Source organism: Etheostoma spectabile, chromosome 15 (assembly GCF_008692095.1).
Source record: "Etheostoma spectabile isolate EspeVRDwgs_2016 chromosome 15, UIUC_Espe_1.0, whole genome shotgun sequence".
Lineage (NCBI taxonomy): Eukaryota > Metazoa > Chordata > Actinopteri > Perciformes > Percidae > Etheostoma > Etheostoma spectabile.
Genome location: NC_045747.1, coordinates 3,707,805 through 3,728,674, shown reverse-complemented (window position 1 = coordinate 3,728,674; position 20,870 = coordinate 3,707,805). Strand labels below are relative to the sequence as shown.

Here is a 20,870-nt window from a genome sequence, read left to right as displayed (position 1 = left end):
TGAATAAACGTATTAACTTCTCGTCCTACTTTGTTCCTACATGAAGACAATGATGTTTCCCGTTCAAGTTATTGCAAATCCATGGTTGGGGGCCCCAATGCAACGTACAGTCACCAGACTACTCAGACCTGTATTGTCATTTCTCTAATTGCCACTCATCTAATACTTGTTGTTTATACTTTTTATTGTATTTCTCATGTATCCGGTGCACACGCCTTATGTCTATCATTTAACATGGATTTGAACCTGGCCGGGGATGGGCCAGTGTTTGGAGCTCCATGCGGATGTGACATTTCAGAGAAGAGCGCGACCGCCATTTTGAGATTTACCTCAGACTCAACACATCACAAACCACGGGAGAAGCGGGTTTAGAGCTATGGTTGAAATCCACACAGCTCAGGCTAACGTTGTATGACCGGGCACATTCCTCACAAGAAACAAGAGGTTAGCTAGAAATGCAACGACGTGCCGTGTTTTGTTGTATATCGTGTTAGGGGCGGTTTGGGGAATTGGTTTATGTCGGGCCGTGGCAACTCTCGTCTACGCGAACTTCCAAATCAACATTAGTGCTATTTCGTATTGGAAACGGGTTTGAATGGATAGCTTTTTCCTCCGCTCTTCCCCAGACGAGGGACAATCGGAGGAGCACACGGACTGGGGATATTGCAGATAAAGTTATTGAATGTGTGTGTGTATAGCAAATGAACCTATTTTTCATTGTTGTTGTACCTATATCGCCAGTTGGCTGCCTAGTGTCGGGTAGCTTAACGCTAGCTATAAACAGGGTATTTGTTCCTCAAGGTGCAGGTCGTGTTGTGCGTTTTCTTATTGCCCCACATTTCCAGGGGTAAAGCCGGATTGATTTAGCTAATTTCAGCGGGCCTCCCTCCTCGGAGCCCCGGTCCATACATCCCACTCCCCACCGTCAACCAGCGACTCGCACCCACTAAAGGCGCCGAGATTGGGCGAATAGCGAGCAAATACGTCCGCGTTTCTTTACCCGCTCCCCCGCCGACCTCCCCTCCTCAGTCCCCGGCGCTGACAGCAGACAAGGCCGAGGTCGCGACAGAGCAGGCCCGGCCGCTGAGGCTCGACCTGTCCACCCCACCTTCGCATCCTACCACACCTCACCAGCAGTCCAGAACCCGGTTCCCCACAGAGCCTACCCTGGACAAGGTCGAGGGTAACAGAGATAGCAGGGAGCACCGCATCACAACAACAACAACAGCTGCCAACATGAACCACCACCATCACCACACGCAGCAGCAACAGAAAGCCGGCGAGCAGCAACTCAGCGAACCAGAGGACATGGAAATGGAAGGTAAGTAATGGTCCCAATAAGAGTGAACAAACACTTTATAACCTATATTTTAACAGCTTAATGGGAAAGGCATTAAGTTTCATTAGCGCAAGCTGATCTCAACAGTAAACACATAGGCCCGAAGCTAGCCAGGATAGCCGGCTGCATTTTTGCTGATTGTGCGTCCGTTGCAGCATACTTGTGTGGAGCTGACCTCATTTTGCGTTATTAGCGAACGGAGCTTGGATTTCTCTCCGTATGCTTGCAATATTGCATTGCCTTGTATGTAGACAACCCAAACGAGCGGTTCATCCACAATGTAAGATATTAGCCACACAAATCATTCATTCGTATCTCTCACCGTATTTCTAAATAAACTGTTTTTGGCCACGGTCGTTTGCTGTAACAAGTTCTCAGATGCGTTTGCCAAATCATCGCAGTTTAGAGACCACATGCAGTCGTAGAATTCCAGGCCCGCCCAGTGTTGTTAACGGTAAATGTTTGTAAACAGTGTGGCTGTATAGTCTGCAATTAACGTGGAACCATCGCTAGGTAAATTAATCTTGCTACTTTGACTTAACTGAGCTTTGGGTTGATTTTGACAGTTATCGGCACCTGCGTTCCTCATCAATGTTAGCTATTCCGTGAGCAAAGTAACACATGCTATTCTTACTGGTAACGTAAAAAATATAGCACGTTAATAGCCGTTAGACAGGTAACGTTAACAGCGTTTCAAAAAGATAAATGTGTTAGCATCGCGTCTGATTGCTTGTAAATGCAGGCCTGTAAAGTAACGATATCAGTTAACTAGCAACATTGTTAACTGTTACTTTGGCCCCTAAATGCGAAGTCACTACATTTGACTGGGTAATATGTGTTGTATATACGTTTAATCCGGACAGTGCCGGGTGTTTTTTATTGCTCCATGTGTTCATTAAGATGGCACAGCGCAATGTACATTGCTAACGAGGCAGCTAATTTCAAGCTAGTCAATTAGCACAAAGGCCTGCTTCTTCACATTTATTCGCTGGCTAGCATGCTAGTTAGCCGAACAGCTAACACGGACGGAGGGGGTGTGTGGCGTTCCAAAATGGTGCCTTGTATTTTGCTACGTTCAATTCGACTGTTGCTCGAATTTTAGGCCCTGAATATCAGCCTCACGAAATCTCGATTTTTTTTTCTGTCACTTGTCTGTAATTGCTGTTGAACAATATAATAGCTAATGTTTTTTTCTCGCATTAATTTTAGCGTGTTGGCTAATACTTGTGATTAGCTAATGTTGGCTAATAACGGCCTGTAGATGAGTTTGTGGCTAGTGTTTATAGCTAGGTAGCTAAAGCTAACGCAGATGCGTCAATCGTGATTTGCTAAATTGACGGTATAATAAGTTTAAGCATGCCAGTAGAGCAGATGTCAATCTGGTAGACCGAATGTTTGCTTTGATTTAGTTGTTTGTTAGTTTACATGTTGACGTCAAACAGTGTGTTATGTGAAACGTGTGGCAGTGCTGGAAAGTAACTGTAGTCGCCGCTGCGGTAAGCCAGGCCCGCACAGAGGCAGCGCGGGGATTTGCTGCTTCATTGTATGGACGACCAAACGGCATGGAGCTCGCCATTTTTAATGATCTGTGTTTTTGTTGGTCAGCTTTGTAGTCAGGGCCACACATGTTACCGTTTAGTTAGCGTTTTACACACGGAATAGCAGCCCACCACCATTTTATAATGTCAACTTTGAACAGCACAGGCTTGGGGCAGCCTTCAGCATCACTGCGTCATTTGGTCCTAGTGATTTTTTTTTTTTTATCTGTGCGCACGCAGTCACACACATTGTTGCTTGATTTGGAGTGAACACAGTACATAGCACATCTTATGTAATTATAAAAATAAGCAGAAGTTGATATAGGCCCAATTGTCATTTACATTTTTAATCGTTTATTTGAATACATATCTTATTAGAAGCAGGTGCACTCACCAGACTTCCTAACCCCTTAGTTGCTGGTTCACCCTTGTTGGATTCTCTCCCAGTGCACTGCAGCCTTACAAGGGCAGTAAAAACAAGTTGACATAATAAACTTTTTTTCTGACTGTTTATAGCAACACATAACAACATTTCCTTTATGGTATACAGCTCCATACTGTTGCAGTGGGGTTAATTTCTGTTTTGCCACAGGAATCTTTCTAAGATGCCAAGCTGTTACTGCCACAAAATCTATAGTGTTTATGTGAAATGGATCTCTAAACATATAGGAAATTAATAGAAAACAAACATGCTATTTCTCAAAATATATCTTTCTTATAAAAACCCAATTTGTCTAATAGGACAAGAATAAGGACTACATCACTAGTAAACAACTGTTTCAAAGTTCCATTCAGTGGTATTATTTGTACTTCATGGTTTTGTTTCAGGTGCATTACTGCATCGGTCAACAATTGGACAGTAGAGACACACGCTTTAAGGTGGTCTGATGCTTCAAACAATGGTTCAGCTTCTTAGGGCCAAGTAAGTGTCAGATCAGCCAGGCTTTTGTAACCTTGTTGCTGTAGGTTAAACACACATCTGGAGTTGTTTTTCTGTTTGCTCAGCATATAGTTGTTTCATAGGAAAAAATGTGTCTTGATGATGATGACAGCTTTTATTTACCGTTTTCAGTCCAGAGGCTGCAGACTTGATTAGAAATTAGTTGTAATGAAACCATGGCAGCATATCAATTACTGTGATGCGTTTTAGAAATGTATAGTATGTTCATAAATAATAAAATCCCATGGGTTGAGATGCTTGTGATTTTCACCCTCCAGACTCATGCTTAATTTGAGTGACAGTAAGTACTACGTTATGCTGCAGATTTTGTCTAATATGAAGTAATTGGAACTACATCCACCTCTGGCTTGTGTAAATTTCAGTGACTGATCTATTTGGATGTACTATGCAGAGGTTTCAGAATAGTAGGGGCGGGACAAGAAGTAGTCATGGAGTTGACTGACAGGCCACATTAGCAGGGTGTAATCCACTTGAGGAAACAACGGCAGTCTCCTGGAGGACTCGGTCAGTAATGTTACCTGGAGACACACACAACTGACACCATTGCGTCTGTCAGCTGGGAGGAAGACGAGGATCACAGATGCACATGAAATACTGTGGAAGAGACGGACTGGCACATTAACACATTTGGAGATCTATGCCTGAGTGCTCATGTAAATGCTTTAGTTTCCCAAGTCTGGCTTCTGTTGCCTCAGTGTCATCACAGGATCCAAGCAGATTTTACTCACTCTCTTAAGTCTACTCAAAGCTTCTCTTTCTGTCAGTCATCAATTTGATAGATAAGAACTGTGCCTTGAGACACCTAATTTGAGTGCGTGCGTGCACGTGCATGCGCGTGCCTGCGTACGTACATGCAGCCTAATCCTGCATTGTGTCCATAATTACCCAGTCTATTTTAATGTTGCATTTCTTTTTTGACACACACACACACACACACACACACACAGTTGCCTTCACCCTGACTCACAGTGTGGGAAAGAAGACTTTTAATGCTGTCTCAGCAGGGTTTTCCCAATGTAAGGGGAGAGGACCGATCACTATGTGTGGAGGTGCAGGAGATAAAGATGGACAGTAGTTGAGAAATAACTTTTTTTTTTTTGTTGCTTTTTAATCGGTTGACGCTGATGTTATGCCTTAAATGATAATGGTAATTATCAGATTATAAATGTGTACTGCTTTAAAGGGAGGACATATTCACAGAAACCTGACAAAATTAGCTTTTTAAGAACAATCTATCCTTAAATATCCCATCATTCAACAACCATTGGATGAAACTACATATAAAAGTATTGTAAGAAAATAAAAATGAATTGTAATGATTTATTTCCCTTTTTCCAGACATAAAATAGTCATAAACAGTCATAAAAAGTAATTACCAGATGTCTGTTGTAAGCACAACTTTTAGTTTTAAATCATTATTACTTTAGCTCGAATATGACATAACAGGTAAACAGATGATACTATTTTCACATTTCTAAGGACGCCTTGTATAACTTTTTTAGGTCTTGATGATATACTGTATTGATCTTTGTCAGATAATCTGTCATTTTTGACCCCTCGTTTCTTACATGCTGAAGTCACATAGTTGGCAAAGCAAAGGCATCAGTCTGCATTCCTCCAATTGAAGAAACCCTGCTGGAACTATACAGTCTTATCATATTGTTTCTTTCTTTGCACAGCTGGGGACACAGACGACCCGCCAAGAATCCCGGCCAACCCAGTGATCAATGGTAACGTGGCCATGGCAGATGGACACAACAACACAGAGGAGGACATGGAGGACGGTGAGAATGATGTGTACAAACATGATTACAAACACTTTTGTTTGTTTCAAAGCTTGTGCTGTGAAAGTGATTGTCATAAGTAATGATACTGGTTTGACGTCATCCTGTGAATTACTCAATTTAATTGGCTGTGGAGTATGCCTGCACGATTAATCGTTAAAAAAATTGTGATCTCGATTCACCCTGTTCGCGAGTTTTAAATTTCGATTTAAAAAAAATATTTCAAAATTTATTTACTATTTTTTTTTTTTTATGACTTTGATTCTCATTTAATTTTACGAGCTGACTGCATCACAAACTCTACTACTTTCTTCTGTGAGTTTTAAAGCTCTCCCAAGTTCTGCAGTGCTCTCCCTCCTCTTCATTGAAGCCCCGAGGTTTACAGGCTTGTGGTGATGCGCAATGTACTATTAGTGCCAAAAAAAATCTGTTTTTGTACTGCAAATTTGTTTTGTCATGGTTTGTGTGTGTGTGTGTGTGTATATATAAAAAAAAATTACACTTCTGTTTGGCAGAGAATTGTGATATCAATTCTAAGCTAAAAAATCGTGATTCATATTTTTCCCCGAATCGTGCAGGCCTACTGTGGAGTTGTTCGTCTCACACAAGTTGTAATCCACTTACCGCTTGCACCTGGTCTTGTCAGTAAAAGCTGGAGGAAACCTGTTTAGTCTGTTCACCATCTGCCCTGCCCTCTTTTTCTCGTCACCCTCCATCTTTTCACAGACACCAGTTGGCGGTCAGAAGCGACTTTCCGCTTTGTGGTAGAGCGCTTCAGCCGCCTGAGTGAGTCTGTGCTCAGCCCGTCCTGCTTTGTTCGGAACCTTCCGTGGAAGATAATGGTGATGCCGCGCTTCTATCCCGACCGGCCACACCAGAAGAGTGTGGGCTTCTTCCTGCAGTGTAATGCAGAATCAGATTCCACGTAGGTGTCTTTGTGGGACGAGGGATTTGGGGGGGCATTGCACACAGGCACATTCCTAAAACTTTTGATGGTCCTGGTACCTTTATACAAATAGTGGTTCCTGAATAACAAACTATCTGCCTATCTGTCTCTTCTCTGCTGCACTGCTTGACTGAGTGCTGAGGTCTCAGACTGGGCCTGCACAGGTCATCCAAACTGATCAATTTATCAATCAATTTTAATCCAATTTCATTTAAAGTGTAAATTCACCATGGGCACAAACCCCTCTACAGGAGCTTTATCCACCATTACAAATTGAAGAAGGTCTGTCATTTCATCCGTCGTAGCGTTGTTTTGACAGAAATTAGTTTTTCCCATCTTGTAGAACTCGGCAGATAATGGATTTTTAAGGCCAAAAACGGTACAAATATTTGCTGATCAGATATTCTGATGTATGCGGCGATATATAATTTAAAAAAATCCAGGAACGCTTAACAAAACAGATTTTCCTATCAGTTATTTGTAGTTATTTGAGTCCTCACTAAAATATTGATAATGCAGTTTAAAAATAAACTTTGTTTAATTGTCAACAGCAGAGAGGAACACCAAAATATATCAAAGTTCTGATAAATAAAATATATAAAAATACAAATTGAAGATATAAAACTCAATGTCCTTAGAACAAAAACACCCCAAAAAAATCAGCGTTGCCAACAGGGACGTTATAAAGTTCCCTCTGGTGGACAAACTATGCAGCGCCAGCACTCGTAACGTGGTTGAAGGGTGTTTCGTCTGTTTTTTATTTTTCTGTTTTTATTTATCAGAATCATTTATTTGTCATTATAAATGCAGATAGTTGGAAAACTCCTAATATTGGCAAATCTTATTGACCCGCCGATAAATCGGTCGGGCTCTACCATACACTGTAAAAATAAGTGTTTATTATTGTACCAGAAGCTAGATCTCGTCTTAGATTTTGGATATTGTAATATGGCATAAGTGGTGTCTGTTCCTGGTTTTAAATGCTAAATTACAGTAAACTGATTGAACTGACTGAACGTACCAGACTGTTGTAACTGTTCTATTATATGCCTTTACCCACTCAGTCATTATATCCAAATTGCCGATGATTACTTATCAAACATCTCATTGTGTAAATATTTTGTGAAAGCACCAATAGTAAACGCTACAATTTTGTTGCGGTATTGCCATTGAGGTATTTGGTCAAAAATATTGTGATATTGTATTTTCTCCATATCGCCCAGCCCTATGTAAAGGTTTGTAAGGCTTTTTTCAAACCTCACTTTGGTTGTATTGCTGACAGTAATCCCTATGGCTTAATATTCTAGTTAAGTAAAAGTACTTTTTATACCTTGTGGCTTTTTAGTCCAAATGTATTTTTCAAAGTGGGTACCAATGAACATGAAATTAGTTAAAGTTAGCTGTTGAGGCCCTGTCACCTTGTCTTTCCCCTTTATTTGTTTAATTCGTTTTGATCATATAATTGGTTACTATGTTAAATTGCTTCCTTGACTTACTGTTTACCACAGGTTGTTTTGCTACTTTATAGATGCAATAAATCAAGGTCACAGGTCACTAACAGCATGGTTATTCTTTTGTCTTAGCAATATTAAATCTTCATTGCTTCATGGATTGCTGAATTGTGTCCAAGACACAACTCACGACTCACTTAGACGGCTAAATCTTCCACCACGCCGGCAGAATCCCTTAATAACAAAATGGGTTAAATCTGCAACTAGATTTGTATAAAAAAAATACACATCATGGGATACATATGCCAGTATGGTTGTTAGTAAGAAAATGGTAAAATCAGTTTTAAAATCTTCTGCCTCACAATTGTTCAAAGATTTCTGCCTTTTGTTTCAGGTCATGGTCGTGCCACGCACAGGCCATGCTGAAGATCATCAACTACAAAGACGATGAGAAGTCTTTTAGCCGCAGGATCAGCCATCTGTTCTTCCACAAAGAGAATGATTGGGGCTTCTCTAACTTCATGTCCTGGAGTGTAAGTACAAAAACAGACAGTAAGCAATGGCAGATTAATATCAATAGCCAGATATGTTTTTTTCATAGGACAAGAGCCACCAAAGAAAGACACTGGTAGAGACGGCACGCATAAGAGACTCTAGCATAAACACCATATTCGGTTATTTGTTGATTGGGTGGAAAGATGAGGCTGTGCTAGAAGAGCTGTAATGTTTGTGCAGCACAATGCTATTTGCTCATAGTCTATTTGGACATCCTAATCATAAATAAAGTTATGCATTATAAGTTAATGCTTTTCCTATTGAGACTAACTGTTTTGGTTGTCTTGTGTTTCAGGATGTGACTGATCCTGAGAGGGGCTTTATTGATGATGACAAAGTCACATTTGAAGTCTATGTCCAGGCAGATGCCCCGCATGGAGTGGCGTATGTAGCTCTTCACTTTCTCTGGGGTCTTTTCTCTCAGGGTTGGGTTTTCTACAATGGTCCCAGGTTGTATTTTCTCTCCAGGTTTTTTGAATTATAACAATAACATTAGCTTTCTCTCTGTTATCAGATGGGACTCTAAGAAACACACAGGCTATGTAGGACTAAAGAACCAGGGAGCTACCTGCTACATGAACAGCCTTCTACAGACACTCTTCTTCACCAACCAGCTACGACGGGTATGGCTTTATCTCTGCATGTGTGTGACTGACTTTTTTTTCTTTTTTCTGCCCTATATTGTATTACAATTCGATTCGCGATTTCTTTCTTAAAAGTTTAGCTAAAGTTCAATGTTCAATGTGTAACAGGTAAAACAACGTCATGAGCATTATAACATGAAACACCATCAAAACTGCTCTTTATTCTTATGCAAAAATTATTAATAATAAAACAATTCCAATAAAAAATCAGTTCAACGTAAAACATTTCTGATATGCCTCAGTTCAATAGCAGCATCACCATATTGCACGTTCTACCATCATGTTAAGTAATAAAAAATAAATGAAAAATCCACTGAAAATGGGACATTTCTGTAATCAAACTGTGATATTTCACATTATTCCAGCTTGTATCTTTTGAAAAAACAAATACAGTAAAAAAATATTAAAGCACATGTTACACCAAACATTCAACTAAATATTGACATTTGATTAATCGTGGTCTTCACCTAATCACTTTTTTTTTAAATCTCAATTTGACAACGATTAATCGTTCAGCCCGAGTTTAAACAGTAATTTCCTTAACAAAACTGTAATAATTAGAAACTTCCATGTAAGAGTTTTTTGTTGTCTCAAACTCCTTGTGTGAATCCTCCCGTCTCTTCCCAGGCGGTGTACATGATGCCCACAGAGGGAGATGACTCGTCCAAGAGCGTTCCGCTAGCACTGCAGAGGGTTTTCTACGAGCTGCAACACAGCGACAAACCTGTTGGCACCAAGAAACTCACCAAGTCCTTTGGGTAGTGTAGACTTTCTTTATAGACAGCTCACTTTTCCTTTGTCTTAAGGGGACACAGATGAAGGTTTGAATGATAACTATATCCATTATTTTATGGTTGTTGTTTTTTGGCTCAGTGCTGTACTTGTTACATTTTGTATGTACACTCACCGGCCACTTTATTAGGTACCCCATGCTAGTAACGGGTTGGACCCCCTTTGCCTTCAGAACTGCCTCAATTTGTGGCATAGATTCAACAAGGCTGGAAGCATTCCTCAGGGAGTTTGGTCCATATGACATGATGGCATCACACAGTTGCCGCAGATTTGTCGGCTGCACATCCAGATGCGAATCTCCCGTTCCACCACATCCCAAAGATGCTCTATGGATTGAGATCTGGTGACTGTGGAGGCCATTGAGTACAGCGAACTCATTGTCATGTTCAAGAAACCAGTCTGTGATGATTCCAGTTATGACATGGCGCATATCCTGCTGAAAGTAGCCATCAGAAGTTGGGTACATATGGTCATAAAGGGATGGACATGGTCAGCACAATACTCAGGTAGGCTGTGGCGTTGCAACGATGCTAATTGGTACCAAGGGGCCCAAAGAGTGCAAGAAATATTCCCCACACCATGACACCACCACCACCAGCCTGAACCGTTGACACAAGGCAGGATGGATCCATGTTTCATGTTGTAGACGCCAAATTCTGACCCTACCATCCGACTGTCGCAGCAGAAATCGAGACTCATCAGACCAGGAACGTTTTTCCAATCTTTATTGTCCAATTTCGATGAGCTTGTGCAAATTGTAGTCTCAGTTTCCTGTTTAGCTGAAAGGAGTGGCACCCGATGTGGTCTTCTGCTGCTGCTGTAGCCCTCTGCCTCAAAGTTCGACGTACTGTGCGTTCAGAGATGCTCTTCTGCCACCTTGGTTGTAACGGGTGGTTATTTGAGTCACTGTTGCCCTTCTATCAGCTCGAACCAGTCTGGCATTCTCCTCTGACCTCTGGCATCAACAAGGCATTTCGCCCACAGCCGCTCACTGGGTTTTTTTTTTTCGGACCATTCTGTAAACCCTAGAGATGGTTGTGCGTGAAAATCCCAGTAGATAGCAGTTTCTGAAATACTCAGACCAGCCCTTCTGGCACCAACAATATGCCACGTTCAAAGTCACTCAAATCACTTTCTTCCCCATACTGATGCTCGGTTTGAACTGCAGGAGATTCTCTTGACCATGTCACATGCCTAAAGCACTGAGTTGCCGCCATGTGATTGGCTGCTTAGAAATTAAGTGTTAACGAGCAGTTGGACAGGTGTACCTAATAAAGTGGCCGGTGAGTGTATTTTCTTTTTGACATTGGAATGCTCAAAACCTTAAAGGTGGGGTTGTAGTGACATACCTCAGGAAGATATTTGCACTACTTTGTAGGATGTTGCCTGATGTCCGATGATTTGGTTTGCTGCTTTGATGTCAGCTTCCATTGCTGGGGCCCGATGGCACTTTAAGACTGTTAAAATATTGTTTTTAGTTTAATTTTATATGATTAACGGACACACATATTTCCTGATCTGTGAGTATTGTATCTAACTGCCTTGCTGTTTCTTGTTTTTTTCTGTGGGAAGATGGGAAACACTAGATAGCTTCATGCAACACGATGTACAGGAGCTGTGCAGAGTGGTGAGTTCTCTCATACTCTTAAAGAATGTGGGCTTGTATGTGTATGCATGCTGGGTAATGACTGACTCATTGTGTGTGCGTGTGTTGCAGCTCCTGGACAATGTGGAGAACAAAATGAAAGGCACTTGTGTTGAGGGAACCATCCCTAAGCTCTTCAGAGGAAAGATGGTGGTATGTTTTCTCTCTCTCTACCTCTTCTTGTCTGCTTGTCCCCACATTTTGTGTAGTTGTTATAAAATTAATCTCTCTACTCAGAGTTCAATTTCAAAAAGACGAATTATGTTTATTTGGTGATGTAAGAGTGCATAGTGATACGAGTGCCTAAATACTGATGTAGATTTTGTTTGTTTGTGATGATGTGAAGTTGTCTAACTGAGCTTAGGATGTAGCCGGAAAAAAGTTGGTTTAAGAATAGAGGGAAGTTAAATCGAAAAGAAATTATATAAAATAATATTTTTGTCAATTGTATCATACAACCTGACCCGTGGGTGTCTGTTCTACTTTAGTCATATATCCAGTGTAAGCATGTGGACTACCGGTCAGAGCGGATAGAGGACTACTATGACATCCAACTTAGCATAAAAGGAAAGAAGAACAGTGAGTCACAACATCAGCATAACTTCATGGCTTTTCTCAAACAATGGAACAGTGGTGTTTTCTTGATCTCATTTATGCTTTCTGCTTAATTCCAGTTTTCGAGTCTTTCAAAGATTATGTTGCAACCGAACAGTTAGATGGAGACAACAAATACGATGCAGGAGAGCATGGCCTGCAGGTAAGGATTCACAGTGACTGGATTTAAATTATTTATGTGCTTTCTTCATGTTCCAGTTTATTTTAGTTTGCTTACATTATCTTTTTATTTATTTTTGCTATATCTCCATTTGTATTCTTAGCTAATATTTAAAAGGTAGACCCCAGTGACTTTACAAGGACAATGAGAAATTCTGGTTAACATAAGTTACTTTAAGCAACACCAAAGATTCTTTTGTACCTAAAATAATGTTTCCAAAACCGTTTTAGGGTTTTATTAACTCGTAACAGGGTGAACGGCACTTCTGCATTCGCTTTGTGGCTCGCTATTGGCTATAACCGCACTATTCAAGTTTGCCACATCGGGTAGTGGATCTGTTCTGAGACAGCAGTAATGGACAATTCCGCTTCCAACTTGTAGGGGGACCGAAGAGGAAAAGTGCTTTGGTGTTGCCTAATGCTGCTAACGTTAAGGGTTGTTGGAGAATGAGTGTCAATGGGATGTCCTGACCAGATGCCTAAAAGGTTTATTTGTACCACAGGAAGCAGAGAAGGGAGTGAAGTTCCTTACTTTCCCTCCAATCCTCCATCTGCAGCTGATGAGGTTCATGTATGACCCACAAACTGACCAAAACATCAAGATTAATGACAGGTAAAACACAGTCCTGCTTGATTCAGATCTCTCATTGTTACACAATGGGTCAGTAGGGGTGGATAGACATATACTGTACGTTTAGAGATGGTCTTGTCCATATTGACATATTTTAATGGATCGGTCTATTTATATAAATAAAAAAAAGCACTCGAGCCAGCACTCTTAACAGCATGACCTGACCTCCTGTACTAAGACGATGAGAAAGTGAGTCATTGAGAGTGCTTCTTGTAGGCCATATCATTCTGTGTAAAGCTTTGGGGGAGCTAATGGTGTTTTAATAAGCCACCAGGATAATGTGACACGTTCAGAATATACAAATGCACAGTCATCCAGAATAGCTAATTTTCCTCTGAAGCGTGTCATCAAGCTTTGAGTCATCCTTGTGACACTTCCACCGGCACCTGAACCCCTGAGGGCTGTGTATATGTGTACACAGACACATTTGAACTTGAATCATGACCGCTTAAACTCTGTCTTTCTTTCTTGCATAAATATGTTGTTTCTTGCCTTTTTCTGCCAATTCATTCTTATCTTTTTTTTCTGCCTCACCCTTCACTTTTTTCTCCTTATTCACTCTCATTTTCTCCTGCCTGCCATCTTCTTTCTTCTCCAATCTCTCCCTCCATGCCCCTCTTATCCTTTTTTGCCATCTTCCCTTTCTGTTCTATTCTCACACTTCTCACACCCTTATTTGCTCCTCTCGGCTTCTCCTTCCTCTTCTCTCCTCTATAGGTTTGAGTTTCCTGATCAGTTACCCCTGGATGAGTTCCTTCAGAAGCAAGACTCCAAGGACCCAGCCAACTACATTCTGCATGCTGTGCTTGTACACAGCGGGGACAACCACGGCGGTCACTATGTTGTCTATCTTAACCCAAAAGGAGACGGCAAAGTCAGTGTCAAGGAACCAATAGTGAGGACAATTTTTTTAGTTTTTTATACACCTTACACCAAAAATCCTGTGGGCAGGGTTGTGTTTTTGCACTATTATTACTGCAAGCCTTTTATTACTTGTGATAAAACAACCCGCGGGTGCTCAACTTCTTTAGATATGAGATCTACTTTGTCATCAAGATGAGTACACTTAATTTGATTAGTGGACTTCTACACTGGTTTACTATAGGGCTGCCATTAAACACAAAACAATTACTAGAAGTAATCATTCTTATAGTATCAGAATCTTTTACCACATTAAAAATGCATAAAGGGTTTGTGTAGTGTTATTTTATATACCTTAGAGGTAACCGCTAAAATGACAAATGAGTAGAAACAGTTAATCCAAAAATATCTAAAGGTGTTAAAAACCAGGTGACGCATCTGCTGAGGTTCTCACTCAGATTCAGAGATGACAATTAATGGTCAGATAAGCAACTTGACAGAAGGGGATCTTACTGCTGAATGTCAAAACCAGTTTTGAATTAGCTACATAGTGAGAGACCTATTGCCTGTCAGCAGTATAACTGAATCAAGTTTTTTTTTCACAAGCAATGTTAAATGTTTATATCCTAAGAAGAAGTAGTAGTAGTAGTAGTAGTAGTAGTAGTATATCTAAACCTACTCAAACATCCGCTTACCTAAAACCCTTACGCTTTGGCGCAACACCGTGCATAGGCCTCTGTAGATGGTGCCCACGCTACTAAATGGGAAGTTTATAGATATTATAAAATAATATGGTCAGGTAAATGAGTTTTTCAGCATTATGAATTTGCATGTTGGTATTAGGGTTGATTGCCTGACATTAAGTGATCTTTGGTTTTCTCTTTTGCTCCCATCTTCTTTAATGGCTACTTTTTTCCCTTGCCCCCATCTCCCCCTCTTATCCTTATCCTCTTCTTCCTCCCCTCTCCTCCTCATCTCTCCATGGCCACACCCATCCTTCTGTCACAACCACCTCCCCCTCCTCTTGTCTATCACTCTTTCTCCCTCTCCAGTGGTGTAAGTTTGATGATGACGTAGTGTCGCGGTGCACCAAGGAGGAGGCCATAGAGCACAACTATGGTGGACATGATGATGACCTCTCAGTGCGCCACTGCACCAACGCATACATGTTGGTCTACATCCGGGAGTCTAAGCTCAGTAAGTGACATACTGTCTCTACTTCTGCCTTTTTGGATAATATTCAAGCAAAGCTTGTGCTGTCCCATTAATGCATGTAAGATCATCCTGAGCTGCCTCAGCTAGTCTGTCCTTACGTGTAACCCTACATACATACGTGGGGGAAATGTAATTCCGGTTTCCACTTTGTCATTTGGTGACTTCATAATGGCAACCTTAGTTTACTATCTTAATGACTATAGTAAACTGTTACTGTCTGCTCAATAATTCTCACTTGCACCTCTCTTTGTATCCCAGGCGAGGTGCTCCAGCCAATGACTGACGTGGACATCCCCCAGCAGCTGGTGGAGCGTCTACAGGAGGAGAAAAGGGTGGAGGCACAGAAAAGGAAGGAGCGCCAAGAGGCTCACCTCTACATGCAAGTCCAGGTAGGAACCCACAACTTCTGTTTAAGTGCTCTGATGCTTTGCAGAGTTCGCTAATGTAAGCTGCTTAGTGCAAATAGTAAGTGTGAGGAGAATACATTGGCCATTTTGGCTTTAGGAAAGTTCCACTGACCGGAAGGTACAGTGGGAACCTGGAAGCTTCCTTTACATTTACATGGAAGTGCTGTACCAAAACCAGCCGATTGGGCGCTTGCAGGCTTTGGTTGCACACTGTGATTTGAGGGATGTATTGCTTGTAACATTAAGTCTGCAAAGGTGCGTAACTGCGTTAGAATTGAGATGGAACTTAATTTATATCGTGTTTTAACATGAAAATACTTGCAAAAGTGGAAAGATACAGTATGTTGAATGGAAACTACCGTTATTCTGACCAGCAGATTCTAACAAAGAAATCTCATGTTATAAAAATGACTGGGCCCATGATGGAACACAATGGAACCTATCAAATAAAACACATTGTTTTGACAGTTTTATATTGGCACATAGAGGGTTCTCCAAGTCAACAACAAAATGGCCAACTACACCTCTCTGACTGAGAGCAACCTATTGGCAGCAGACAAGAACGTCCGCACTCTAGCTGAGCTGTGGCAGACAGTGTGGTTGAGATGGTGAGAGGAGCTGTGAGTGATAATAAGGAAAGGGCTTGTTAAATGATAAATGTTTATCCTGTTCAAAGATGTCAGCTGCACTGCCTTTTATATTATCCGGCCTAGTATGAAGTCATGACAGAAGGCTAATGTTTATTTTCACTGGACATGTAAGAAGAGGAACAATAGGAAGACGCTCTTCCACATTGTTTAAACTGATCTCAGTGGCTCAATTCTAGACAAAAATGCACTCTAGTAGTGTTTTGAAAAGGTATAGAAATGTGTCACTAAGAAGAAAAAAAAATCTCCAAGTTGTATTATTTACCAGTAGTTACTGACTAACTGTTCTTCCTCCACTGGACAGATTGTAACAGAGGACCAGTTCTGTGGTCATCAGGGCAATGACATGTATGATGAGGAGAAGGTGAAGTACACAGTCTTCAAGGTCCTGAAGAGCTCTACGCTGCAAGAGTTTGTCCAGACCCTCTCCCAGACCATGGTGAGAGTTGCAACTGTGTCAAATACTGGATGTTGTGTGTCCTTGATGCAACTAGCCTATTACTGAAATGTATTTATCTCACATGCACTGTATATTGAGTTATTGCACTCAACTCTTCCTCATCTAAGAGAGAGTAGGCTTTTTGATTTTTTCTGTTGTACTATAATGTGTAAGTTAGACAACCAGTCACCAGTGTAGAGCAAAACACATGTATACACACTTGCACTAATAGACCCGTCCACGGATCAACAGTTGATTCTTGTACTTCGGTGACGTGGGGGAAATTAAAGACATATTAGTTTGAAGTTTTATTCATAAATGGTCACAGAATGCAGCTAAATGGTTGTAACCTGGAGCGATGCCATGACTGTTCCCGCCGCTCCTGTAAACTCCTTTCAAACCCTTCTCTCATTATCTGCCGGATTTGTTTTTCACCCATCTTGTTGCTACTTTCCACCTTTCTGTTTTTTTTCCGTTTTAGCTTTTTATAAGTGCAAATTAAATTAAACTCTATTGATTTTCCGTAGGGCTTCCCACAGGACCAGATGAGGCTGTGGCCCATGCAGGCCCGGAGCAATGGAACGAAGCGACCCGCCATGCTCGACTACGAGGCTGACTGCAACAAGTCGGTAAGTGTTTGAGTCTGGAAAACCTGTCATACCTGTGTCTTGTTTTTGACTCATTGGACACTTTTGGAAACCGTTTTGTCTGCTGTTTTACCTCATGCAATCATGCTACTCAGAACCAGCGTTATTAAAGTAACCTAAAGATCTGTTGGTGCGCATAGTCACTGATTATTGGAGGCCACCCCCCTAAGTCTATATATGTTTTATAACATGAGAATTAGTGCCTGGCAACGCGTACACCACTCTGTGTATGAGAATGTGTTCCACTCTTGTCTATAATATGGATTTTTTTATGGAAGTTGGTGCATGTTTGCATTGTAGATGATCGACTTGAGTGACAATGAGAACCCCTGGACAATATTTCTGGAGACAGTGGATCCAGAGATGGCGGCCAGTGGGGCAACATTACCCAAGTTCGACAAAGACCGTAAGTTTCACATGTCAAACATCATTTAGCTCAGTGTCAGTTTCAGTTGCGTTTCACATGTGGCACTTTGTTTTGGAAATTGTGTTTGACTTAGAGGTGAAAATGTCTGTCAATTTCAAACTTATGGCAGTGCAACATAACTTCTACATCATTCCACCATTTAGTTGTCACAAGTTTTATTTGTTTCAAACTGACATTGCATTCAGTCTGTGTTGGCACAGGCATACTGCAACCTCAAATACTAGAAATGCTGCGTCACAGGTTATGATCACTTGGCTGTTATTGTTAACATTTTTTTAAGTACTGACTAATGCAATAGAATATGAGTAGTTTTATGTAACTTGAGTAGCCCTACAAGGTTAAGAACTCCTTTTTGTGTTTTAGTATTCTAATTTTAATACTATTGGTGGTAATGTAAGCAATTCCTTTGGTATGGTTTCCACCTTTGTAGAAACAATGTTTGTCGCTTCCTATTTTAGATGATGTCATGTTGTTCTTGAAGATGTATGATCCCAAAACCAGAAGCTTAAATTATTGTGGACATATCTACACACCTATATCCTGCAAAATAAGTAAGTGGCGGCAATGTCAGAGTCTATTTTAAGCATAAAACACTGTCATACTTTACAAAAAAAAAATGCCTTGAACTTAAAGTTTGAATCCCATTTCTGTTCTGCTCTTTTCTCCCTGTAACCAGGAGACCTTCTACCAGTCATGTGTGAGAGAGCAGGGTTTCAGCAGGAAACTAGCCTTATCCTCTATGAGGTGATCTATTTATGTAGAACTCACTTACTGGCACATTCCACTGCCTTTTTCTCACTTGTTCTTACTCTTCACCCGCTCTTTCACACTCGCAAGCTCTTCTATCCGGCACACAAGCTTTGTCTCACAAACTCTCCTGTTCACACTTTAACACATATGTCATATGCAGCATCACCCTTTTGTCACACCTACCCACCTCTGGTTGCATGTTTACACATCCTTAGCCAAATACTCATGAGAATTTACCAGACCAGCTTCATTTTGACTACATTTCCCATATGCCTGGTGTGTTACAGGAAGTAAAACCCAATCTAACGGAGCGGATACAGGACTATGATGTCTCTCTGGACAAGGCCCTGGATGAGCTCATGGACGGGGACATCATTGTCTTCCAGAAGTAAGTGTGTTACATTTGCTGTATGTGCAGTGTGAGCTGATTTATATCACAATGTATTTAGAACAATTGCATGGCTGAATTGTTTTGAGGCTAGCTGTGAACAATATATCAGTGTAAACATGTAGATATTGTAATTTCCCCACTGGGGATCATTACAAATTATGTATTTAATTTACGTTGAATCAAAGGTGGAGTGTGGAGTTTTTGACCACAAGTCGTGCTAATTGACAGCTGGTGGAGAAGAGACAGACAGTGGACTTGCATTTCTCTGTATCTTTGGTATTTCTGATGGAATACAGAGAAACAAGACAGGGGTATGATAGGAGAGTGTGTGCATTTAGAGGAAGTCTTCTCGCAAATTCTATCCCCCAACGTGTCGCATCTGTGTGTACCGACTTGTCCCTACCATTGTCTTTTCTGCCCTCCTGCCAACGCTGCACATTCTTTACCTTAATTATCCATCTTCTTACCTTCTTCCAATCATAAAGAGACGATCCAGAGAACGACAGCAGCGAGCTGCCTACTGCCAAGGACTATTTCCGGGATCTCTACCACAGAGTGGACGTCATTTTCTGTGACAAAACCATCCACAACGACCCTGGCTTTGTCGTTACACTCTCTAACCGCATGAACTATTTTCAGGTATGGGCCATTCAGGTACTTTGAATTCATGTTGCGGGGGGGTAGTTTCAGTTCAAGGTGGTAGTAGTTTCAGTGTGTTTGCATCAGCTCACATGAAAGGAATACAACAGCTTCCCAAATAAAATAATCAGGGTCTTTGAAAAATACATTGGTATTTTATTCTTTAGTGTTAATACTAAACCCTGACAAAAAGTGTCCAAAAAAGCTGCTGTTGAAATTGATACATGTCTTCATCACTAATATCCTTAACAACAATTTTAGTCCAATTTTCATATGTTAAATTGGTCAAGTGAGACTATATGAAACCTCAGCCATGGATTGGGAGGACATTTGGGGATCAGGGGGGATGCTATTGTGCCCTAAAACACAATCAGGGAGTTGAGCTTAAAAATATCTTTTTAAATGTTCCTGTGCTTTAAACCTGTTCTGGGCGTGATGCATTAAAATTTCTTGTCTGTCATGTTTTTTCCCCTTTTCCTTGTAGTCTCCCTGTTGGCATTTCAGTTAGCAGACAGAGGTGAAATCTGACAGGCCTGTGGTGACTCCCACTTGTAATGTTTGTGTTGTTTGTTTGTCAGGTGGCCAAGACAGTAGCGCAGAGGTTGAACACAGATCCCATGCTGCTGCAGTTCTTCAAGTCACAGGGGTAGGAGGCTTGTCACACACACACACACACACACACACACACAGACACACACATGCTTACACGCACAGCTTAACTTGTTTTGTTATTAACTGATTATGCTTTTGCTGTGGACTAATTATTTCTATTTTAAAATCAGTGCAGTGTTGCTCTGGTTGGTGTTTGAAAATTATTCATGCTTTATGAAGTGATACAATGTGGTTTTTAAGAATGTGCGTGTATAATATTTTTATGCTACGTGTAGCAAAATATCTTGAACGGTTTGATCACAATAATCATCAGACTTTCCTGAAATACTATTTTTTTTATTTTGCTGCATATAAACTAACTGTGCAAATGAACTAAAGCACCACATACAAACTGATTTGATTACTTGCAGTTATCAGTAGAAATGTTGCGTAACCTGTCCCCCCCCACCTTTCTTTGTTGTTTTCCTCTAACTCCTCCCACTCTGCCTCCCTCCCATCCTCTCTCCCCCTCCATTCTGCATCTCTCTGAATTTTTTTCGTCTCTCCCTCTTGATCACCCACCTCCCCCTCTTTTCTTGTCCGCTTGCCTCTTTTCTCTCCTTCTTTCCTTTTTTTTCCCCATACCCTGTTTCTCTTCCCGTGTCACCCTTCTCTCCTCCCCTTGGTTAACCTCCCCCCCTGCCTGGTGGTGTGGTGGCCAGGTACAGGGACGGTCCGGGGAATCCTCTCAGACACAACTATGAGGGAACGCTGCGGGACCTGCTGCAATTCTTCA

At 41.1% G+C, this 20,870-nt stretch overlaps 1 protein-coding gene across 1 annotated transcript; it reads left to right on the top strand.

Annotated features, from left to right (window-relative positions):
- Positions 1–1,236: 1,236 nt before the first annotated feature.
- Positions 1,237–20,133, top strand: usp7 (ubiquitin specific peptidase 7 (herpes virus-associated)). Its single transcript, XM_032537837.1, has 23 exons — positions 1,237–1,321; positions 5,518–5,622; positions 6,349–6,547; positions 8,414–8,552; positions 8,870–8,958; positions 9,089–9,197; positions 9,846–9,976; positions 11,583–11,637; positions 11,728–11,808; positions 12,144–12,234; positions 12,330–12,412; positions 12,933–13,042; positions 13,778–13,934; positions 14,974–15,118; positions 15,395–15,525; positions 16,030–16,137; positions 16,495–16,629; positions 17,157–17,258; positions 17,577–17,682; positions 18,380–18,447; positions 18,741–18,841; positions 19,330–19,483; positions 20,062–20,133. Exons 1-23 carry the CDS (start codon positions 1,237–1,239, stop codon positions 20,131–20,133), a joined length of 2,556 nt encoding a protein of 851 aa, XP_032393728.1.
- The last annotated feature ends 737 nt before the right edge of the window (positions 20,134–20,870 follow it).

What these genes read in the sequence shown, in the direction of transcription:
- usp7 (XM_032537837.1), top strand. Translation starts at nt 1,237, where the DNA reads ATGAACCACCACCATCACCACACGCAGCAGCAACAGAAAGCCGGCGAG. An exon ending in TCTTCAGAGGAAAGATGGTG is followed by an intron (nt 11,809 to 12,143) that starts GTATGTTTTCTC and finishes GTTCTACTTTAG; the next exon opens with TCATATATCCAGTGTAAGCA. An exon ending in ACCTCTACATGCAAGTCCAG is followed by an intron (nt 15,526 to 16,029) that starts GTAGGAACCCAC and finishes ATTGGCACATAG; the next exon opens with AGGGTTCTCCAAGTCAACAA.